General features: G+C 45.5%; 1 protein-coding gene across 1 annotated transcript in view; it reads left to right on the top strand.

Moving 5' to 3' along the window:
• LOC136610626 (uncharacterized) overlaps nt 1–23089 on the top strand; it is a 209558-nt gene that overhangs the window by 174556 nt on the left and 11913 nt on the right. Inside the window, exon 8 of the mRNA XM_066589840.1 lies at nt 12252–12363. Coding sequence (XP_066445937.1) covers nt 12252–12363 — 112 coding nt within the window. The remainder of the gene's footprint in view (nt 1–12251; nt 12364–23089) is intronic.

The following is a 23089-nucleotide window of genomic DNA, read 5'->3' as shown; positions in this document are numbered from 1 at the left end:
CATAAATATATCCCATTGCACTGCCCATCACAGCTGAGGTAATGTCATGTTTAATGCAGGTGGGCTTCGGCCCACACTGCATGCCCCAGTCAGACTGGGGTTCTTTAGAAGTGGACACATGCAGTTACAACTCCGTGTGGACCGACAGCATGGGTGGCTCCCTGGAACCCACCGACGGTACATAAATATATCCCATTGCAGTGCCCAGCACAGCTGAGGTAATGTCATGTTTAATGCAGGTGGGCTTCGGCCCACACTGCATGCCCCAGTCAGACTGGGGTTCTTTAGAAGTGGACACATGCAGTTACAACTCCGTGTGGACCGACAGCATGGGTGGGTGCCAGGAAGCCAGCGGCAGTACATAAATATATCCCATTGCAGTGCCCAGCACAGCTGATGTAACGTCAGCTTTAATGCAGGTGGGCAAAAAATTAATTGGATTACACTGTAGGCGAGGGCCCCAAAAAATTGGTGTACCAACAGTACTAATGTACGTCAGAAAAGTTGCCTATGCCCAACCAAGAGGGCAGGTGAAACCCATTAATTGCTTTGGTTAATGTGGCTTAATTTGTAACTAGGCCTGGAGGCAGCCCAGTTAAAATAAAAATTGGTTCAGGTGCAAGTTTCAACGCTTTAATGAGCATTGAAACGTATAAAAATTGTTCACAAAAATTATATGACTGAGCCTTGTGGGCCTAAGAAAAATTGCCCGTTCGGTGTGATTACAGGAGCAGGAGGAGGAGGATGAATATTATACACAGATTGATGAAGCTAAAAGGTCCATGTTTTTGATGGTGATAGAGAACAATGCTTCCATCCGCGGGTGCAGCCTACGTATTGTTTAGGTATCGCTGCTGTCCGCTGGTGGAGAAGAGAAGTCTGGGGAAATCCAGGCTTTGTTCATCTTGATGAGTGTAAGCCTGTCGGCACTGTCGGTTGACAGGCGGGTACGCTTATCTGTGATGATTCCCCCAGCCGCACTAAACACCCTCTCTGACAAGACGCTAGCCGCAGGACAAGCAAGCACCTCCAGGGCATACAGCGCAAGTTCAAGCCACGTGTCCAGCTTCGACACCCAGTAGTTGTAGGGGGCAGAGGCGTCACGGAGGACGGTCGTGCGATCGGCTACGTACTCCCTCACCATCCTTTTACAGTGCTCCCGCCGACTCAGCCTTGACTGGGGACCGGTGACACAGTCTTGCTGGGGAGCCAGAAAGCTGTCAAAGGCCTTAGAGAGTGTTCCCCTGCCTGTGCTGTACATGCTGCCTGATCTCCGCGCCTCCCCTGCTACCTGGCCCTCGGAACTGCGCCTTCTGCCACTAGCGCTGTCGGATGGGAATTTTACCATCAACGTGTCCGCCAGGGTCCTGTGGTATAGCACCACTCTCAAACCCCTTTCCTCTTCGGGTATGAGAGTGGAAAGGTTCTCCTTATACCGTGGGTCGAGCAGTGTGTACACCCAGTAATCCGTAGTGGCCAGAATGCGTGTAACGCGAGGGTCACGAGAAAGGCATCCTAACATTAAGTCCGCTATGTGTGCCAGGGTACCTGTACACAACACATGGCTGTCCTCACTAGGAAGATCACTTTTAGGATCTTCCTCCTCCTCCTCCTCCTCCTCAGGCCATACACGCTGAAAGGATGACAGGCAAGCAGCATGGGTACCCTCAGCAGTGGGCCAAGCTGTCTCTTCCCCCTCCTCCTCATCCTCCACATGCTCCTCCTCCTCCTCCTCCTCAACACGCTGAGATATAGACAGGAGGGTGCTCTGACTATTCAGCGACATACTGTCTTCCCCCGCCTCTGTTTCCGAGCGCAAAGCGTCTGCCTTTATGCTTTGCAGGGAACTTTTCAAGAGGCATAGCAGAGGAATGGTGACGCTAATGATTGCAGCATCGCCGCTCACCATCTGGGTAGACTCCTCAAAGTTTCCAAGGACCTGGCAGATGTCTGCCAACCAGGCCCACTCTTCTGTAAAGTTGTTGGAGTTGGTATTCCACTATAGCTCTACGCTGCTCATAAAGCCTGGCCAACATGTGGAGCGTAGAGTTCCACCGTGTGGGCACGTCGCACAGCAGTCGGTGCACTGGCAAATGAAACCGATGTTGCAGGGTCCGCAGGGTGGCAGCGTCCGTGTGGGACTTGCGGAAATCTGCATCTTGCGCTCCAACTCTTGCGCTAGCGACGGCTGGACGGTGCGCTGACAGACATTGGTGGATGGGACTAAGGACAGCGGAGGTGAGGGTGTGGGTGCAGGCCAGGAGACGGTAGTGCCTGTGTCCTGAGAGGGGGGTTGGATCTCAGTGGCAGGTTGGGGCACAGGGGGAGAGGCAGCAGTGCAAACCGGAGGCGGTGAACGGCCTTCGTCCCACCTTGTGGGGTGCTTGGCCATCATATGTCTGCGCATGCTGGTGGTGGTGAGGCTGGTGGTGGTGGCTCCCCGGCTGATCTTGGCGCGACAAAGGTTGCACACCACTGTTCGTCGGTCGTCTGCACTCTCAGTGAAAAACTGCCAGACCTTTGAGCACCTCGGCCTCTGCAGGGTGGCATGGCACGTGGGGGCGCTTTGGCAAACAGTTGGTGGATTATATTCGGTCTGGCCCTGCCTCTACCCCTGGACACCGCACTGCCTCTTCCAACCTGCCCTGCTGCTGCACTTGCCTCCCCCTCTGAAGACCTGTCCTCAGTAGGCATAGCAAACCAGGTGGGGTCAGTCACCTCATCGTCCTGCTGCTCTTCCTCTGAATCCTCTGTGCGCTCCTCCCTCGGACTTACTCCAATTACTACTACCTGAGTGATAGACAACTGTGTCTCATCGTCATCGTCCTCCTCACCCACTGAAAGCTCTTGAGACAGTTGCCGGAAGTCCCCAGCCTCATCCCCCGGACCCCGGGAACTTTCCAAAGGTTGGGCATCGGTCACGACAACCTCCTCCAGTGGGAGAGGATTCGGAACCATTGCTGCCCATTCTGGGCAGGGGCCCGAGAACAGTTCTTGGGAGTCTGCCTGCTTCTCAGAATGTGTCATTGTAATGGAGTGAGGAGGCTGGGAGGAAGGAGGAGCAGCAGCCAGAGGATTCAGAGTTGCAGCAGTGGACGGCACAGAACTCTGGGTGGTCAATAGATTGCTGGATGCACTTTCTGCCATCCACGACAGGACCTGCTCACACTGCTCATTTTCTAATAAAGGTCTACCGCGTGGACCCATTAATTGTGAGATGAATGTGGGGACGCCAGAAACGTGCCTCTCTCCTAATCCCGCAGCAGTCGGCTGCGATACACCTGGATCAGGAGCTCGGCCTGTGCCCACACCCTGACTTGGGCCTCCGCGTCCTCGCCCGCGTCCACGTCCTCTAGGCCTACCCCTACCCCTCAGCATGCTGTATTACCAGTAGTGCAGAAACAGAACGCTGTAATTAAATGTGCCGCTTATTGGCCTGTGGTTGAAGGCTGACTTCGCTTACGGAACGCACAGCAGAGCCAGGAAAGAATTTTGCGCAAGCCTGCTGTAACACTTAGCTGACTGCATATGGATTAGGACAACTACCCCCAGCAGAGACGTAGTACACTGAGGACGGTCACAGGCAGCCCAAATAGATTTTTTTTCCCAAATTTTTTTGGAAAAGCCCACTGCCTATATAGACTGTATATGTCTTTCACTGTCCCTGCCTCACCACCACTACTGGCCCTGGACTATGTAAAATTACTGCAGACTGTTTCACTCTGGACAGGATGACAGCGGTGATGTAAGAGGCAACGCAGAGCCAGGAAAGAATTTTGCGCAAGCCTGCTGTAACACTTAGCTGGCTGCGTATGAATTAGGACAACTACCCCCAGCAGAGACGCAGTACAGTCAGGACGGTCACAGGCAGCCCAAATAGATTTTTTTTCCCAAATTTTTTTGGAGAAGCCACTGCCTATATAGACTGTATATGTCTTTCACTGTCCCTGCCTCACCACCACTACTGGCCCCTGGACTATGTAAAATTACTGCAGGACGCAATGCTCTGGACGCAATGCTCTGCACGGCCGATATGCAAAAAAAAAAAAAAAAAATGTGCAACACTGCAAAAAGCAGCCTCAACAGTACTGCACATGGTCAGATGTGGCCCTAAGAAGGACCGTTGGGGTTCTTGAAGCCTAAAATCAATCCTAACACTCTCCCTATAGCAGCTCCGGCATCAGCAGCACTTTCCCTGATCTCTGTCAGAATGCATCTGTGGTGAGCCGCGGGCGGGGCAGATTTTAATACTCGGGTGTCACCTGATCTCCCCAGCCACTCTCTGCAGGGGGGTGGTATAGGGCTTGAACGTCGCAGGGGGAAGTTGTAATGCCTTCCCTGTCTTTCTATTGGCCAGAAAAGCGCGCTAACGTCTCAGAGATGAAAGTGAAAGTAACTCAAACATCGCGTGGTGCTCGCCTCTAGTAACGAGCATCTCGAACACGCTAATACTCGAACGAGTATCAAGCTCGGACGAGTACGTTCGCTCATCTCTACATAAAAACCTGATTTATAATACAGTCATTTTTGATGACACATCGCTTTTAAAATCATGACACTGGAAATCATGAAACAAAAGAGTAGAAGGTTTTATTACTTATTTTACTTCTCATAGAGAATGTTCATAACAGTAACTTGTAGTCAAGCAAATCACACTGTATCAAAATTACAATACTTGCCATCACTACTTTACAGCAATATATAGGTAGACTATAATATCTGACAGCTTGGTGGAGGATAGTGAGCTCAAATAAGTTTTCATGGATCTCAACATTTTTAGATGAAATGATGTACAGTTATAAAACTACAGTTATACATTTTTCTAATCAGAGCCGTATTTAAAAATGATTAGAATTTGATAAAATGTGTCATTTTTTTATACAATCTCTTTTTATTGAAAATTAACAAAAACACAGGATAACCTGTACAGCATACTGTCAGGGTGAAGCACACAGGACTCTATGTACATAACATGAAGTTACATCAGGGAACAAATTGTGTTGAAGAATATGGGTGAACAGCAGCAGGCGTAAATCTACATATTAAGATTACTTTGGTCAGAGTTGGGAAAGAGATTACTCAGCTTCACCCAGTTAAGACCGACTGGCCTATTTGTGTCATTTTATAGGTGACTGCCTGGTTTCGAAAATCAATTTTCAACACCTTGTTCCCACTCTATGGCTTGCACTTATATCACAGGAACGTAGGCCTGAAAGCAAATTTCTATACATTTATAGCAGCTGCAGAGTAGGGGTTGATTCCTTTAGATCCGTGATGGCGAATCTATGACACGCATGTCAGCACTGACACGCGTAGCCATAGTCGCTGACACGCGGCTGCTCCCCCGTTAATGAATACCGGCAGGGGCTGCGGCTCCCCTGACGGTATTCATTAATCAGCACTACTAACAGCGCTGATCCCGGTGCACAGCAAATATGGCATTGAAGGTGTTTGACAGCACTAGTGTTAGTCCCATCGGTACTTTCACAACATAATCACAAGGTGCTAATGGCTTGTTGTAGGGTCCAGGGGTCTGATGAACACCTATCAGGTGTCATTAGAGGCAGGGTTTAATAGGAGGCCTATCAGTGTTAGGCCAACAGGTGTAATATACTGAAATACAGAAGTATTGCAGTGTATTATATAAGTTAATACAAAACTAAACTGTTCACGTATTAAAGAAAGAAAGAATAGAAAACCCCCTTTTCCATTAAAATGCATTATTACTAGAGATGAGCGAGCACCCAAATGCTCGGGTCCATGTTATTCGAGTCAAGCTTTTCGTAAAATTTGAGAGCTCTACTTGAGTAACGAACCCCTTTGGCTACAATGGGAGACTCGAGCATTTTTGTATGTGGGACGCCGGGTCCCGAGCTTTTTTTTTTTCTTCCTGGTTCGTGAGTGTTCTCTCTCTCTCTCTCTCTCTCTCCCCCCACCCCGCCTGCCAGACAAACAATTTGCCAATAACGTGCACTGCGGCGGGGAGGGGCCAAAACAGGCGTGTCACAGTGGGGAGGAGCCAAAAACTGGGGCGGGGTCAAACACGATTTGATGCTCGCTCGAGTAACGAGCACCATCGAGTACGCTAATACTCGAATGAGCATCAAGCTCGGCAGAGTATGTTCGCTCAACTCTAATTATTACATTAAAAAAATATATACATAATGATCAAAATGTTGTATGTACCCCTATATGGTAAAAAGAAAAGATAACTACATCTGACCCTGCGAAAAAACATTGCTTCATCAAAGAAAAATAAAAAGATTATGAGCTTTTAAATTGTGGCGACTCAAAAACAAACTATTTTTTATGTGTTTTTATTGGTAAAAGTAATTACACTGTGCACTGTAGTTAGAGCAAAACTGAAATTCCACAAGAAATGGTGGAATTGCTGTTTCTCGTTTGCTCCAAGATAGTTAATAATGCACTAAGTTATTGTTGTCATTAGCCATTTAGTCGTTCCCAACCCTTGGCGACCCTAAAGGCTCCCTCCATGTTTTTCGGTTTTGCACTGCTTCTTTCAGTTGTGTGATATCCATGCCAGTATCAGCTCTGACAGTATCAGCCATCGTGTCCTTTGGCGACCGGATCTTCTTTTGCCACTGATCTGTCCAAGCATTATAGATTTTTCTAGCGACTCTGCTTGCATTACATGGCCAAAATACGTGAGTCTGAGTCCGGTCATCTTCCCCTCCAGTGATATATCAGGTCTTATATGATTCAGGACTTCTCTGTTTGTTACTCTCACCATCCACGGTATACGCAGCAGCATTCGCCAGCACCACAGCTCAAACACATCAATCCTCCTTCTATCAGCTTCCCTCACGATCCAGCTTTTACATCCATACATGGCTATGGGAAAAACAGTGGTTTGTACTATCCTGCGTTTAGTTGCAATGCTGATATCCCTACTTTTCCAGACTTTGTCCATGTTTAGTCTCGCGCTTCGCCCCAATACTATCCTACATTTTATCTCTGGCATAGATTCTCCATCCTGGTCAATTTTCGAACCAAGGAAGATGAAGTCTCGTACGCATTCTATGGCTCATTGTCAATTTTGATTTGAATTCAGCCATTTTTTGCACCAAATTATATGTACCCCAATATAGGGCCACTGAAAGATAATAATGCCCCAAAACCGCTAAAAAAAAAAAAAAAATTAAAAAACCATCATTAATTCCATAGCTTTGCATTTAACTGTTGTTCTTTACTACAGTGTTCTATATGGTATAAGGTAGATTGAGACCAGTATATACTATGTGCACCAAAATGTATTTAGTATGTGCACCATTATATTTGACTGTAGCACGCTTAATAAAAATGTCTTCAATTTTGATCATGTAAAACTGCTGGCAAAATGACGTTTTTTGTAAATGTCCCCTGTAGTGACACTATGGAGCCCTCTTAGGCACATAGCATGACATTACATAAACCTATTATACAGTTAGTCCAAGCAATTAACATTTTACTTCTTAAAATGCACCAAAGATTTATCGCCAGCAGTAAGTGTATTGAAGTGGAACGCTTTGTCCCTATAGAATGTATTTGTATATTATGGAAATTTCTGCACACCTTAGGCCATGATGCATCTCTTTAAGTTTCACATTGACTGCCATGTTTGCATATGATTGTTTTAACATAAAAGAATGATTGGCCACTTCAAACCTGTCTAAATGAATATATAGCTATTGATCTTAGTACCTTTCAACCTTAATGGGATTTCACCAATAAGACGCAGAATGTAGATGAGCTGCAAGTATAATTTTATTGAGACCTGTAAGAGGTAAATTGGCTATTCGAGTTAGATACATTTCAAATGTGTCTGTGTACATAGTGTGCTCTGAGAATGTATTTGTCTCCTGCCAGATGTCCCTTATTTGTTATACCAAATGGTTTCTGATCTTTATAAAAATGTAATATTAGTCATAAAAGACCTAAATGGTACAGCTGTTTGTGTGTCGTGAAATTGTGTTTGTCTGTTATCTACGTCACAATTATAATCAGACCATATTTTATTAGTAATCAATACAGAAATCCAGGTAATTCCAAAGGGTTCACTTACGTTTTCTTGCAACTGTATATAACTAGAGAAAGATGTATTTGTGCCTGTGCTTGGGAGTAGAGATGAGCGAGCATACTCATTAAGGGCAGATACTCGAGCAAATATCATCCTTTTTGAGTACCTGCCTGCTCGTCAGAAAAGACTCGGGTGCCAGCGGGGGTGCCCCCCGCTCCCTCCTGCAACCCACCGCTCACCCCCGCCGGCACCCGAATCTTTTCTGATGAGCAGGCAGGTACTCGAAAAGGACGATACTCACTCAAGTATCTGCTCTTAACGAGTATTCTCGCTCACCTCTACCTGGAAGTCATTTTGGCAGGCTGCTATTTGAGGGAAGATTTCCCACTTCTTTAAGTTATCTCCATTTTGACTCTAGCTTGGTTTGATGGAGTCCGAGCTTTACAACTCTTTTGTTCTTGTTATATTGGCATAGAATACTTGTAGAACCATTTTTATGCATTGTCATCTTGTTCAATACAAAATGAGGTAGATTTACCAAAACCGTTGTAGGATGCAAATACTGTGAAAATTGCACAAATCAGTGCAGTTATAATGAAATAACTATGCTTAGCGAACCTTCTGGTAATTTTATATTGAACTTGGAAAAGTGATTCTGACTCTGAATTCCTCCGTTCGTGCACTTTTACACAGGTAGACTGTTGGGCGTTCAAGCACATGACAGTTGTCTCAATGATTATAACTACTGTGTTTTTACACTGAATGGAGGTGCAGCGTGCCAGAGATCTCTTCCGGACGCCTGGCTCCATTCAGAGTAAAAGGCAGTCTTCATGCATGGGTGACTGCCTGTTTATATTGGCCAATAGTTGCTTGGTTTTAAGGTGAGCTAAAAACAAGCAACTCTGACAAGTAATTCATAGCAGCAATATCCATGCTGTTATATTTTGTTGTGTATGAGATAAGCTCTAAAACAAGAGGAAACAATTGGAATATTTAATTACATTTTACATTAATGTTATTAACTAGAGATGAGCGAACGTACTCGGTAAGGGTGATTTCGCAATCGAGCACCGCGATTTTCGAGTACTTCACTACTCAGGTGAAAAGTACTCGGGGGCGCTGTGGGGCGGGGGGTTGCAGAGGGGAGTGGGGGGTAGCAGCGGGGAACAGGGTGGAGCCCTCTCTCTCTCCCTCTCCCCCCCACTCACCCACAGCGCCCCCGAGTACTTTTCACCCAAGTAGTGAAGTACTCGAAAATCACGGTGCTCGATTGCGAAATCGCCCTTACCGAGTACGTTCGCTCATCTCTATTATTAACGTTTTATCCAATAACGTTTCTCAACAAAGTACACTGGCAAATAAAGGAGCAAAATGAAATATAGGAGACATGCCATGATGTACTCATTCTAGTACATAGAGTCGGTTTACATAGTCAACTCTATTCATAAAGCAAACATTTCTAACACATCCTGTATATGTAACAATATTCCATACAACTCTCTGAAGCTATAATTTCTCCATAGTACAAAGATAGAAAGAGGAAAAGAGAGCAGAGAAAGAGGAGGAAAAAGGGAGGAGGGAAGGGAAGAGTTACAGAGGGTCCATGCATGCTATTATGTCTTATAGGACACAAAAGCTCTACCCCATCAGATTATGGAACTCCGGCATTTCCTCAAAGTCTTTCCAAGCATACTAAAGTTATATAAATATATCCAGACGTCCTTGCCTTTCCACTAGAAGCTTTTCCATCCTCATCCTCCGGGCAGGACAGAGAACATTGTAATTTGAAGTGTGTTTGGTACTCCAGTGCCAGAAAATGCTGGAATTCCATAGACCTTCAGAATTTGCTCCAGGAACACTTTAATGATTGGGCAACCCTACCATATATGTAACATGGTGTAACTTGTGTCTGACTTGCACCACCAGCAAACCTCAGATACACTTGGGAACAGACGATGTATATTGACAGGGCAATGGTACCATGTAGACAAAATCCTGCAGTTCTTATATCTCATCTTTAAGGACAAAGAGATGCAATGGCAAAAGAAACAAGCCTTTAGTATATCTCCCTCTTCAAAATTGACCTCAAGATCATTTTCCCATTTGGCAAGAACTGATGCTCTGCCAAAGTTACTTTTCTGTAGTAATATAGCATTTATAAAAGTCTCCTTGCCTTCCCTTCCAAGAGAAGAAACACATAATCAAACTCTGATAGCAGTGGCATATTCAACTATGCATGGAAACAGTGCTGTAATAAACGAATGTAGCTGCTGATATTCTAACCAAGAAGGGTGAGCTGCATTCCCTGACTCCTCAAGGCATCAAAGGAAGGCATTTTTCCATCAATACCAATATATGGTTTTGTCACGGGCAATCAATTGTATTCCAAACTAGGAAAGTATTAGATTTTAGACCTGAACCAAAGGCTGGGTTTTCAAACAAGAGTCATAAAGCCCAGTCTGGAACAAGGATTGTATTTACCCATCCAGGAATCCCAGACAGCTAATGGGTGGGAGACCAAGATCAGCCATGTTTTGCTTAGAGGCCTATCTCTGAGTAGAATCCAGGGGGCAAAATTGTTTTCCACCTGTAGCCACAATTTGTCAGCACTACTATGCTCCCAGTCCAACAAGCCTGTCCCCACAGCAGCTTCATAGGATAATTTGAAGTCAGGCATTTAAGCTTAGTCAAAATCTTTTTACCCAACATATGTCCAGAGGAATGCCAAGTTAATATGTTTACCCATCTCTGTAGGGCTTTAAATAGGTACCAGTCACTCAAATTGGAATAGTCTGAAATGTATAGGGGAATCAGGATAAAATATCCATTTTAATGATGTTCATGTGAACGAACCAAGAGAAGGCTCTACATTTATACCCTTGTAAATCATCAAAAGTCTTGTCTGCAGTGGCAGGTAGTTGAGCAGGAAAAGTAAGTGCAACTGTGCTAACCCCTCAATACATAAGGCTTTGCTCTTGCCATTTGAATGAGAAGTTCAGCTTGAAAGTATGAACTTCTGTCTCTGCTAGCGATATATTCAGTGCCTTAGTCTTACATAGATTGGCCTTAAAGTTGCCAAGACAGCGGAATCACGAAACACTGAGGAAATAGATATATGAAAAGAGGAAATATAAAGCAATACATCGATCATCTGCATAGGGTGGTAGCTTGTGGTGATCCTGCCCAATTCACACTGCCTAAATATCAGGGTTCTGTCATAATGCAACCGGCATGCGCTCCATTGTCAGAATATACCGCATGGGGGAAAAGGGACACCCCTGACATGATACATTATTTATAGTAAAGGAGTCCAATTACATCCAGCTAAACATAATTCTGTCCAGTAACAAAGTATATAAAACCCTCACATGATCCATGAACTAGGGCCAAGGCCAATCTGTCACATGGAGACTATGACAAACTGCCAGTGAAATCTGTCAAAGGACTTTTCGGCATCTACAAACAAGAGGCAAAGGGGTATTTTATTCCTCTGAGCATTTAAGATAAGCAAAATAGCACATAGAGTATTGTCTCTCACCTCCCTGCCTTTCACAAATCACCACTTTACCTGGTCTCTATGGATGACCCCAGGAATTACCTGGCTGAGAAGATTAGCTAACAGCTTTGAATACAGTTTGATATCACAATTTATTAATAATATGGGGTGAAAATTGCCGCATATTGTGTGATCCTTATTTGGCTTATTGGGCAGGACCACCACATGCACCTTCAAAGATTGCTTAGGGAGGGCCATTAGCATTTTATCATCTTCATTTGTATGTAAAAGAATCTCAGAAGGGTTGTTTGCAGAGCCAATTGTTTAAGCACAAGCCCAACTGTTCAAATAGCTGCCAGCACATTCCATTGTTCTCCTTGCAGGTATTGTAACCATGCCACAGGGAGAACATCATGCAGCCTATTAAAAGTTGAGTGAAATACATTCAAATGGAATGTATTTTCTCAGTCTTTCAGCGGCTGAATGATGGATTGTAAGTGAACCAAAATCCATAGTTTAAACAAAAAGTGCACAATGCCCGCGTTTACATGTAACAATTATCGCTCATTTGCGTCCTTTTGGATGAATTTTAAGCGATATTCGTTGCATGTAAAAGGGCCTTAAAATGAAGTAAAGCTTGTTTCAACTATATTGTTTGCTAAAGAAAGGTAACAGTGATATGTTTATTTGTGCAAATTTTATTTAATGGACTTACTTACATTTTGAATGTGTTTATAGGAACTGCCTTGACTCGCAGGCTTTCCAGAAATATGGGCTATTTGTATCCAGAAGTCAACCAAGAGTATCATTTCTCACCCAGTGCAGTGCAGATCACAAGAGTTTGGATCAGGTACTGTGCACTCTGAATTATGATTCCAAGTTTTTGAGGCTTTTAAACTAGTGTTATACCCAATAGACAATGGGGCTCATGTGGAGTAGAACCATTGCTTATAACAAACAACTAGATCACATTTTTCAGATTTTAAGTAGAAAACGGACAGCTCTGAGTGCTTAAAAGAGGTGTATAAAGCTGTTAGGCACTAAAGAAAAATCAATTCACAACCATCATATGAAAGAGTCCTCATATGTATACACCCCATTAGGTATCAGGAGTACTTGCTGATAAGATGTCCTAAAACAAATTGTATCTCTCTCTCAAGCAGTGAATTTTGGGTTTCTTTTAAAAAAGCTCCTTCACACAGTTGTTTTCTTTACAGCATTTTAGATGCTTGTAACATGCTATGAATTTGAAGCAATTTTTAATTACATTTTTCACAGGAGTTTTGGTGCAATTTTCTTTATTTTATAACATTTATATCATGCTTTTTCTTTCTTGCACCTTTAAAGTCCTAAAGAGAAGCCATCAGGAAAACTGCCAGAAATAAGGCCATAACCTGACCACGCAGTGCTTAAGAAAAACCGCCATGGAACTTAAAAATGCCACAAAAAATTGTAAATGTTTTAATGTTTGGTTTTAAAGTACATTTTTTTGACCTAAAAAACTCTCTGAAAAGCAAAAGGTGTTTAAAAGGTTTGTCCAATCAATAATAGTTTGGTGGGGATCCAGCATTTTGGAAAAACTGTTTCCTGGGCTGCTGCATTCAGGCATGGAGATGATTTCTGCCAGAAGAAGACTGCAGTGGCCCAGCTTGGTATCGCAGTCCAAGTTTCCAATTAAATGAATTGGAGCATAGACTGCAATATCAAGTCAGGTCACTACAGTGGGAACAGAACTGTCTACCTCTGACAGAAATCAGCTCAGTTCCAGAGTGCAGCAGCCCGACAAACAGCTGATTAGTAGGGGTCTCAATGGTGGACCTCTGCTGACCTGCTATTGATAACCAATCCTGATAGGCCATCAATAGTTTACAACTGGACAACCCCTTTAACCCCTTCCCACCACAGGACATAAATGTATGTCCTGGCAGAGGGTTACTTAATGCAACAGAACGTACATTTACGCCCTGTGGATAGCGCCAGATCATAAGAGATCCCGCGCTATCTGGCAGCTGGAGCCAGCTGTCACCGATAGTCGACCTCCCACTGCAACAGCGACCCCCGCTGTTAAACCCTTCCCTGACAGGATCTATGTAGATTACGGCATGTAAAGGATTCACAGAGGGAGCACACTCCCTCTGTGACATCATCGGAATCTCGCAATGAAATCGTAGAGAGCTTGACGCATTGCCATGGCAACAGGACACCAGATACAGGTGTCATGTATTGCCAGTGCCTGTGATCGCTATAGCAAGCAATAAGGCATTGCAGGACAGATGTCCTGCAATGCATTATTATAGTGGTCATAGGTGCTATTGTACAAGTTTCCCACAGGGAAACAAAAAGAATAAAAAGAAGATAAAAATAATGTAATAAAAAGAAAAATGTGCTTTTTCACATATTAGCATAATTTTTTAAAATTAAAATCCCACATATATGGTATCGCCATATCTGTAATGGCGCATACAATAAATTGAACACGCTTTTTATCCTGCACGGCAAAAAGCGTTAAAACCCCCCCTAAAAAACGAAGGCAAAATGCTTATTTTTTCCAACGAAAAACGCAATAAAAGTGATCAAAAAACTGTATGTACCTAAAAATACTAAGGTACCAATAAAAACTACAGCTCGTCTAGCAAAAACGAAGCCCTCGTAGAGCTGCATCTATGCAAAAATAAAAAAAAGTTAGAGGACTTTAAATGCAGTTATATAGCAAAAAATAATAATTTCTAAAAAAAAGGGGTTTTATTGCGGAAAAGTTGAGAAACCTAAAAAAAAAATTGAATGCTGTTATTGTTGTAATTGTACCAACCCACTGAAAAAATGTATTGTGTCATATATGTTGTGTGATTAACGCTGTAAAAAAAAATGTATGGCAGAACTGATGTCATGAAAAATTAATAAAAGTTTTACAATATAGTCTATGTACCCAAAAATAACCAATAAAAACTACAGTTTGCTACAAAAAAAACAAGCCCTTATACGGCCGCGTCGATGGAAAAATAAAAAAGTTATAGCTTTTGAAAAATGGTTATGAAAATCTGCCAAAAATCGTTGCGTCCTTATGCCCCAAATAGGCCAGGCCCTTAAGTGGTTAAAGTAGAGGAGAAGGTTGTTTGAAGAGAGAAGCTTGCTCTTGAGGTGCTATCTAGAGATTAATGAAGAAAGTAATGAGCAGAGAAGTAAAATTGCAGACAGCATTGTAGCTGATTATTAGGATTTTGAACTGCATTAACTGGGTAAATGGCATCAGATAGAGGGTTTGGCAAAAAGTGGTGGCACTAAAGTGAAGGGAAGGTGAGTAGAGATTGCAGCAGAATTTAGTATGGCTTGCAGAGATGAGCGAGCATACTCGCTAAGGGCAATTACTCGAGCGAGCATTGCTCTTAGTGAGTACCTGCCCGCTCAAAAGAAAAGATTCGGCTGCCGGCGTGGGGGAGCGGTGAGTTGCGGGAGTGAGCAGGAGGGAGCGGGGGGAGAGAGGGAGAGAGAGATCTCCCCTCCGTTCATCCCTGCTCTTCCCCGCCGCTCCCTGCCCCCCGCCGGCAGCCGAACCTTTTTTTCCGAGCAGGCAGGTACTCGCTAAGGACAATTCTCGCTCGAGTAATTGCCCTTAGCAAGTATGCTCGCTCATTTCTAATGGCTTGGCATCAGCTTGTTTGATGGCATGACACAGGTAATGGGATTGCAGTGGATTGATTTTTTTTTTAGGGGGCTACATGTCGTTTTAAGCTGGAGAAAGCAGCTGATTCCTGACAACAAGTAGAGACAACTATAAGCCATGTAACTAGCAAGAATAAAAGGATTTATTGTGGTGTAAGCAACAACAATTGTTAGTTTGAGCAGCAGAGCATGTGAAGACGGTAAAAAGATGATGAGTTCTATTTTCTTTATATTGATAAAACAATAGGACATAACGTATTACACAGCGGTTGAGAATGTAGGACAGTAAACAAGGAAGGTTAGGACCTGAGAGATAGATTTGTATATCATCTTTGTATGAGTAATACTGTAAACCAAGATGGACCTGAGGCCAAAAGTATAGATCCAGTAGACAAAGTGTCAGAGAATAGAGTCTTAAGAAACCTCCAAATGAGCAAGGAGATAAGATAGTGTTTGAGTTGGGCACATTGAGTGCATGGTCAACCGGGTTAAAAGCTAAAGACAGGAATAAAAAAAAATGAATCAAGGAGTAGTAGCCTTCGATTTTGATCAGAAAATCATTAAAAGGGTATTCCCATCTCAGACACTTATGCTGGGAGATAAATTGTTGTCAGATTTGCAGACATCTTCAAGAGAACACAAGAATTCAGTTGATCTCTTCCATATTTGGCTGATATACAGCAAAAAAAAGAGAGAGTGGTACCATGTTAGCCAGAAAAATCTATGTGATGTTGAATACTCTTGTAAAAAGACAAATATATTATGGAAATGATACCTTTTTGGCTAACCAAGCATTCGGAGTACTGAGAGAAGACAGCACAACATTTAACCCTTTTCAATCTAATTTTGGATTCGAGGTTTCCTAAAAGGCTTTCTCTTTTTGCTGTTATACAACGGTGTCATCTGCTGGCTAAGAGAGGCTTCGACAGCAGAGTGGCTGGCAATAGATGGTAAGAATACCCTGTCGGACGTCTTCTTACATTGGAGCTGTACAAGCTTCAATCAGAATGTAGGAAAACTTTAGACAGTGGATTGGAAAGGGTTAAAAGTTACATGAAGACATAGTACATGTGATGAAACATCATTATGATAAGTCGGAGAATTAAAACTGGGAATTATGTACAGGCGGAAGAATAAAAGGTGATGACATAGATGTTAATAGATCTGGGGTTGGTCTGATGGGGGGTATAAAGTGTCTAGTGACTGAAAGTCTGGAAAAAAAGAATTTCTCCCCTGCTTACGCTTTGATTTTTCTTCATATTTCAAAAAGAGAATAAAGACATGCTCTTTCATGAACAAACCCCGCCGTATGAGTTACTATGGCATCTCAATGTTGGTCTATTGGAGCCTCTGGATGATTGACAGTTGGGGACGTGACAATCTATGATGTAGACCAACATGGTTGATGGAGGCAGTTGCCGCGGCCTCTTGATAGTGTGTGCTCTGTGGATGCGATCTCATGCCATTGTTGTTACAGCACTCTGACCCCCGAGCGCCAGGTGGGGTGCCCTGAACTTCCCGCACCCCACTGTCCCTGCCTACTTGCCTCGGCCCTGGCTAATCCCAGGCGGACAACTTGACGGCGGTCCCTGCGCTGGCTAGGGACCTGGCGACTGACAAGAGAAACAAACTGATGGGGGGACACAGTGCCGACAGAGAGGCAGATGGAAAAGACCAACAGAACAAACAAAGCTACAGGCAGGCTGAAGGAAACTGACTGGCAAACCAGGGCTAGCTGAGGGTAGCTGCAGACAGACTAGCTAACTGACTAGTGGCTAACAGAACCAATAACTGGCAGTGAGCTCAGGTCACTGCCAGCCTTATAAACGAAAGACTTCGCCCCGGGGCGGAGAGTGGGAGGAGCCAGCTCCCCCACTACTGCACAAGAGAGATGGAGGAGTGCGGGCAGCGCCCTACGGGCGGACACGCCCTCGCCGCCGCACACCAGCCATTCCACGTCGCCGGTAGAGCCCCGACGTCAGGGCTCCAGGAAGCCAGAGCCGACGCCGGGGTGGCGCGCGCTGACCGCGGGACCCTGCGCTGCCCTGCATGGTAACATTACCCCCCCCCCTCTGACGGGGGACCTCCAGGCCCCCGGAAACTCGACCAGGTTTATCCGGAAAACAGCGGTGAAAACACCGTACCAGCTCGGGAGCGTGAACATCACATACGGCCACCCAGGAATGATCCTCTGGTCCAAAACCCTTCCAGGCCACCAAATATTGTAGGGTTCCTCGACACAGGTGAGAATCCAGGATCTCCTGGACCTCATATTCAACTTCATCACGGACCAGGATGGGCATCACCGAAGGGACAAAAGGTTTCGATAAAGACTTATGGAACCCCCTGTGAACCCTCCTTTTGGGATTTCCAGAGGACCGGCACACCTTCTGTCCCACCCTGCACGGCTCAGATACAGACAGACTCTTCCCACTACACAACTGCATACGAGACCCCACCACTTCTAGATTCTTTTGCACTTCCTTCCGTCCCCCCTGCAGCACATCCGTGGCGACATCAGCAGCAGGACAGGCAGACGGGGTGGGAAGGGAAGTCAGACCACGGGGACTGAGCGTGGTATCAACTGAGCAGAGAGGAAGGGGAGCAAGATGGCTATGGCAGGATGGTCCCCACTGGGTCAGCTCCCCAGTGGCCCAATTGAATTGGGGGTTGTGCAACGCCAGCCACGGCATCCCTAGTACCATGTCTACCGACATTTTCTCCATCACCAGGAATGATAGATCTTCCGAGTGGCGACCCCCCACCGTGAACTGTAACACTGGGGTCCTCCATCGTACCAAGCCCGAAGCAAGAGGGGTAGCATCAATGCTAGCAAAACGAATTGGCGTCTTCAGCGCCACAAATTCAGCCATCAGGGGCCCAACGAAACGCATGCTTATCAGGTTAGCGGCTGCTCCGGAATCAATAAACGCCTGCCCTGGGCGGGAGAAGTTCCGGAATCTAACCTGACAGGGTACCAGAAGTCTAGGACGTACCTGTAGTCCTAGGCGATCCTCCCTGCAATCGCCTAGGACTTGGAGTCTTTCTGCCGATTCAGACTGTGGGCGCTGAGGCCTCAGGGGGCAGGTTATCACCCGATGTCCAACTTTCCCGCAGTAGGAGCAGAGATGATGCAATAAACGAATCCGGCGTCGCTCCTTGGGGTCCAGCGGGTTCACCTCCATAGGCTCGGGAACAGAGACTGGTACAGAAGAGGAGGGAACAGGACAAACGACCTCGCTGACTCTACGGAGCTGTCTATCTTGCTTCCCAGCCCTGAGCCTCCTATCTGCCTTCACCGCTAGCTCCATAGCCTCCTTTAAGGACCCGGGAACGGGATGGAAAATCAATAGTTCTTTAACCGCGTCCGAGAGGCCCTGCAGAAAAACGTCTTTCAGAGCGCTATCATTCCATGCAGTATCACCGGCATAGCATCTGAAATTGGAGCAATAATCCTCCACACAAAGCGACCCCTGATGCAACGCCAACAGCCGAGAAACCGCCAACCCCACTCGGTCTGGTTCATTGAAGATACCCCCGAGTTCCTGGAAAAAGGAGTCCACCGACTGCAGGCCGGGGGAACCCTCGGGAATGGAAAAAGCCCAGGTCTGGGCAGAGCCCCGCAGCAGGGACATTATATGCCCGACCCTCTGGGCCTCCGACCTGGAAGAATGGGGACGCATCCGAAAAAACAACCGACACGCCTGTTGAAAAACAAAAAACTTGTTCCTCTCCCCAGAGAACACCTCGGGAAGAGGGCACTTGGGTTCAGGACTGGTTGAGGCGTCCCGCCCCTGCGACAATGCCCACTGCTCCTGGGCCACCATGCGAGCTGACAAATCCTGGATCACCGGCACCAGGGCTTGCAGCTGGTTTGTGAGGGAGCTGTTCGCCTCCATGGAAAAAAAAACAGTTTAAAGGGCCAGTTATTATGTTACGGCACTCTGACCCCCGAGCGCCAGGTGGGGTGCCCTGAACTTCCCGCACCCCATTGTCCCTGCCTACTTGCCTTGGCCCTGGCTAATCCCAGGCGGACAACTGGACGGCGGTCCCTGCGCTGGCTAGGGACCTGGCGACTGACAAGAGAAACTAACTGATGGGGGGACAGAGTGCCGACAGAGAGGCAGATGGAAAAGACCAACAGAACAAACAAAGCTACAGGTAGGCTGAAGGAAACTGACTGGCAAACCAGGGCTAGCTGAGGGTAGCTGCAGACAGACTAGCTAGTAGCAGACAGAACCAGAACAGACTGAGTAAAAGGCACACTAGAAAGAGACTGACTAGCAACTAGTACTGACTGACTGACACAGGCAGAACTGACTAGTGGCTAACAGAATCAATAACTGGCAGTGAGGTCAGGTCACTGCCAGCCTTATAAACGAAAGACTCCGCCCCGGGGCAGAGAGTGGGAGGAGGCAGCTCCCCCACTACTGCACAAGAGAGATGGAGGAGTGCGGGCGGCGCCCTACGGGCGGACACGCCCACGCCGCCGCACACCAGCCGTTCCACGTCGCCGGTAGAGCCCCGACGTCAGGGCTCCAGGACGCCGGAGCCGACGCCGGTGTGGCGCGCGCTGACCGCGGGACCCTGCGCTGCCCTGCATGGTAACAATTGTGGATAAGTAATTTTCACTGTAGACATATCGCTATGTCTATGGTTACATCAATATGAATGGGCATAATATATGCTGAAGCCCTGTGTGACGCTCGAACTATCGCAAGAGTTCTAGGACTCTCACGTATGCGCAGTGGGCATGTGATCTCTGACATTGAGTCACAAAGTGCATTGCAGCGTGTGTACTACCACAATGGACTTAGTAATCCCGCATAAACGCATTGGGTTTGCATTATTGTGATATAACATATGCCGCAGCTGCTCCTTACATCATGCTTCCCACAGGAATTCTATGATTGCTTCTGGTCACAGGTGAGCCTATGACATTTTAATTATGTGTTGGGTGTGAGTTGCACAAGTCTATGGTGTTCTATATTGGTGGTCAGCTTGAAAAAGACTCTGTATGAGTTAAAACGTTGCTGCCCCATTTTTATGGATTAAATAAAAACAACAGCTTTTTGGAAGACCTGTGGTGCTTCTCTGTTTTTCTACAGTTACTAAAGACATGACATTGTTGAGAGATCGTTCATTACGTATGCTGGAACAAAGCACTGGAAAAACTGCCATAAGGCATTTTGGTTTACCACATAAAAACTCAGCTAGAAATGTACAACCTAATAAAGAACTTTGGGGCTTAAGGCCCTTTCACACACAAGGATAATCTTTCAAACAACTGAAAGATAGAAAGATTTAGTGATTTTTTTTCATAAAGTGTCCATGGCTTTAATGGCCATGAACACTTTATCATCTTCATTTGCATGTGAAAGGACCTCTAGGAGTTGTTTGCAGAGCCCAGTGTGTGTTCAAAAACTTCCTTTGTTCTTATGACTAGTATAAACATGCTGTGGAGAGAATATCCCACAGTCTACTGAAAGATAAGCGAAATACATTCAAATAGAATGTGTTTGCTCAGTGTTTCGGTGGCTGAACGATGGATTTTAAGTGAACTAAAATCCATCGTTCAAATGAAAACTGCATGATGCATTTACATGTAACGATTATTGCTCATTTTTGGCTGTTTGGATGAATTTTGAGTGATAATCATTGCGTGTAAAAGGGCCTTTTCAGCTATTCCATTTGCATATTAAACATTATCTGTAGTATTCTGTATTTTGTTAGTATCCCATTTTAAAAACCTCTCTGGAACAATTGTTCAAACAGTAAGTTATGGTAGTTTTACACAACTGAAGCTCGCTAACCACTCTGAAGTATGTACAAGCTAAATGTTCTCCCAGATTTAAGTTCCACCTTTTTCTTTCACTCCGTCTTAGCATCCTCTGCTCAAGCCCATATTCTCCACTTGTATACCACTCCAGAAGTCTTGAATGAACAAGATTCACAATCCTCCTGTTGGAGTTTCCAATTGCAGTACGTGTACTAAGTTGGAGTTGTGGAGAGAAGACATTGGAGCAGATTTACTAATGCTGTCTAATAGTAGGACAGTGCAAACTTAGACTAGACAGTCTTTAAACCTTTAAGCAATTTATTACAGTGGCTCTGCTTAATCATAATTCTATCAAATTTTAAAACTGGATAACGTTATACCACCTATTAGTTGGCACAGTTTACACCAAAAACCTACAACAGAATTTGTACACAATTTTTGATGCAATTTGATGCCTTTGGGCTAAGCCTACTTTTCCAAAAAGCCATGTCCCTTTACAGGACGTGTTAAAAAAGTTTCCAAAAGCATCTAAAATAATTTACAAAAAATGTTTTATGGAGGATTTTCTAAAAGGGGACCAAAATATTATACTGGATATTGTGGACAATATTTAATATGCAAATGGTATAGTTGGTTGTAAGATCTGAGTTTATTTTATTGTGTTGTACATTGTTGATGTGTCCTACCAATATCTCATTTCTGGTAAAGGGAGCCTGTCACCGGAAAACTCATTTTAAATCTTTAATGCAGCGTGACACAAGCAGGTCACACATGGAACATGGTTGTACACAAAAAAGCCATTTAGCATTACAAGGAATTCTTCATATTGTTTGCGTGCCCAGTATGCGCTATCACAAGTCAAAGAGGTGGTGCTATCATCCTTCCAATTCAGCGTGTCACACCAGAAACCTGGTGTTTCCTCCCATTCACTGCTTTGCTCTATGTATTGACATCAGAACTGGTAGCGCTTAATTGTCATGCCATGTCGTTCGCCCTTCCAGCCGCATCTTCTGGCATACACAGTGCGCCAGTGAAGTCAAGTTGTATAGACATTGCAAACAACAAAGTACAAAGTAAGAACTTCTGGCAGTGCTAAATGACTTTTTTTGTACAAGCTTATGTGGTCTTGTGTCATGCTCTACTGCTAAATTGGCATTTGCCGGGGCGGAGCCTGACCGCTGAGGAGAATGGCCGTGTGAGAGTTTAGCTCCCGCGGCAAAACTCCGTTACAGGACCTTCAGCAGCAACCAGCAGCACAGGAATGAGGAGAGTCTGGAGGGAGAGAGGACCGGAGCCTTCAGGGACGCCACGGGTGAGCAGAGGACAGTCGGACATGCAGCGATACCTAAAAGAGAAGAGTCCCCGCTCACCGCTGTTCCCAGCAAAGATGGCGCCGGCCCAGCTATCGGCCGCAGCTCACAGTAAGGAGGCATTAACAAAGCCCTCTTGATGCAGGAAGATCTAGAGAATAGAAACAGACGCTCTAATGTACGCATCAAGGGGCTTCCAGAGTCATGGGCTGCGGACTGCCTCCACAAGGTAACCAAAGAGATCTTCTCACTCCTCCTGGGTGCAGAGAGAGCAGCCCCAATCATGATTGAAAGGGTCCATAGAGCCCTCAGACCAGACCCCCCCCCCCCTGCGAATACGGAGCCCCCACGGGACGTCATCTGCAAAGTCCTTTCATTTCAGGACGCTTTTGCAATCCTAAGGGTGTCCAGAAACCACAGAGACTTGAAATATGCGGAGGCCTCTATACAGATTTTCCAGGACCTGGCCCCGTCTACCCTGGCCAAGCGCCGCCTCCTCCGTCCACTACTACATGCGTTGAGAGAGAGGGGGATTAAGTACGCCTGGTTGTTCCCCTTCGGTCTAGGTATATCCCACAAAGGCCGAAGACTGAACATTCGTGACCCAGGGGACCTCCAGGCGTGCTGGCAGTTTCTCGAGATAGAGCCGCTAGATCTACCATGCTGGCTTCCTTTACCAGAGATACCAAAATTCACAAACCTACCCTCTGCAACCGCCTGGAGCCTGGCACCCCCGGCTAAATCACCTAAGAATAAGAAGAAAAAGAGTCGCGATCCCACCCCTGCAGGAGACTGAAGAACCGACCCAGCCCGGCTGCTGTTCGGGC

This window comes from Eleutherodactylus coqui, chromosome 1 (genome assembly GCF_035609145.1).
Source record: "Eleutherodactylus coqui strain aEleCoq1 chromosome 1, aEleCoq1.hap1, whole genome shotgun sequence".
Lineage (NCBI taxonomy): Eukaryota > Metazoa > Chordata > Amphibia > Anura > Eleutherodactylidae > Eleutherodactylus > Eleutherodactylus coqui.
Note: the sequence above shows the minus strand (reverse complement) of the source record. Positions and strands in the feature narration are given on the sequence as shown.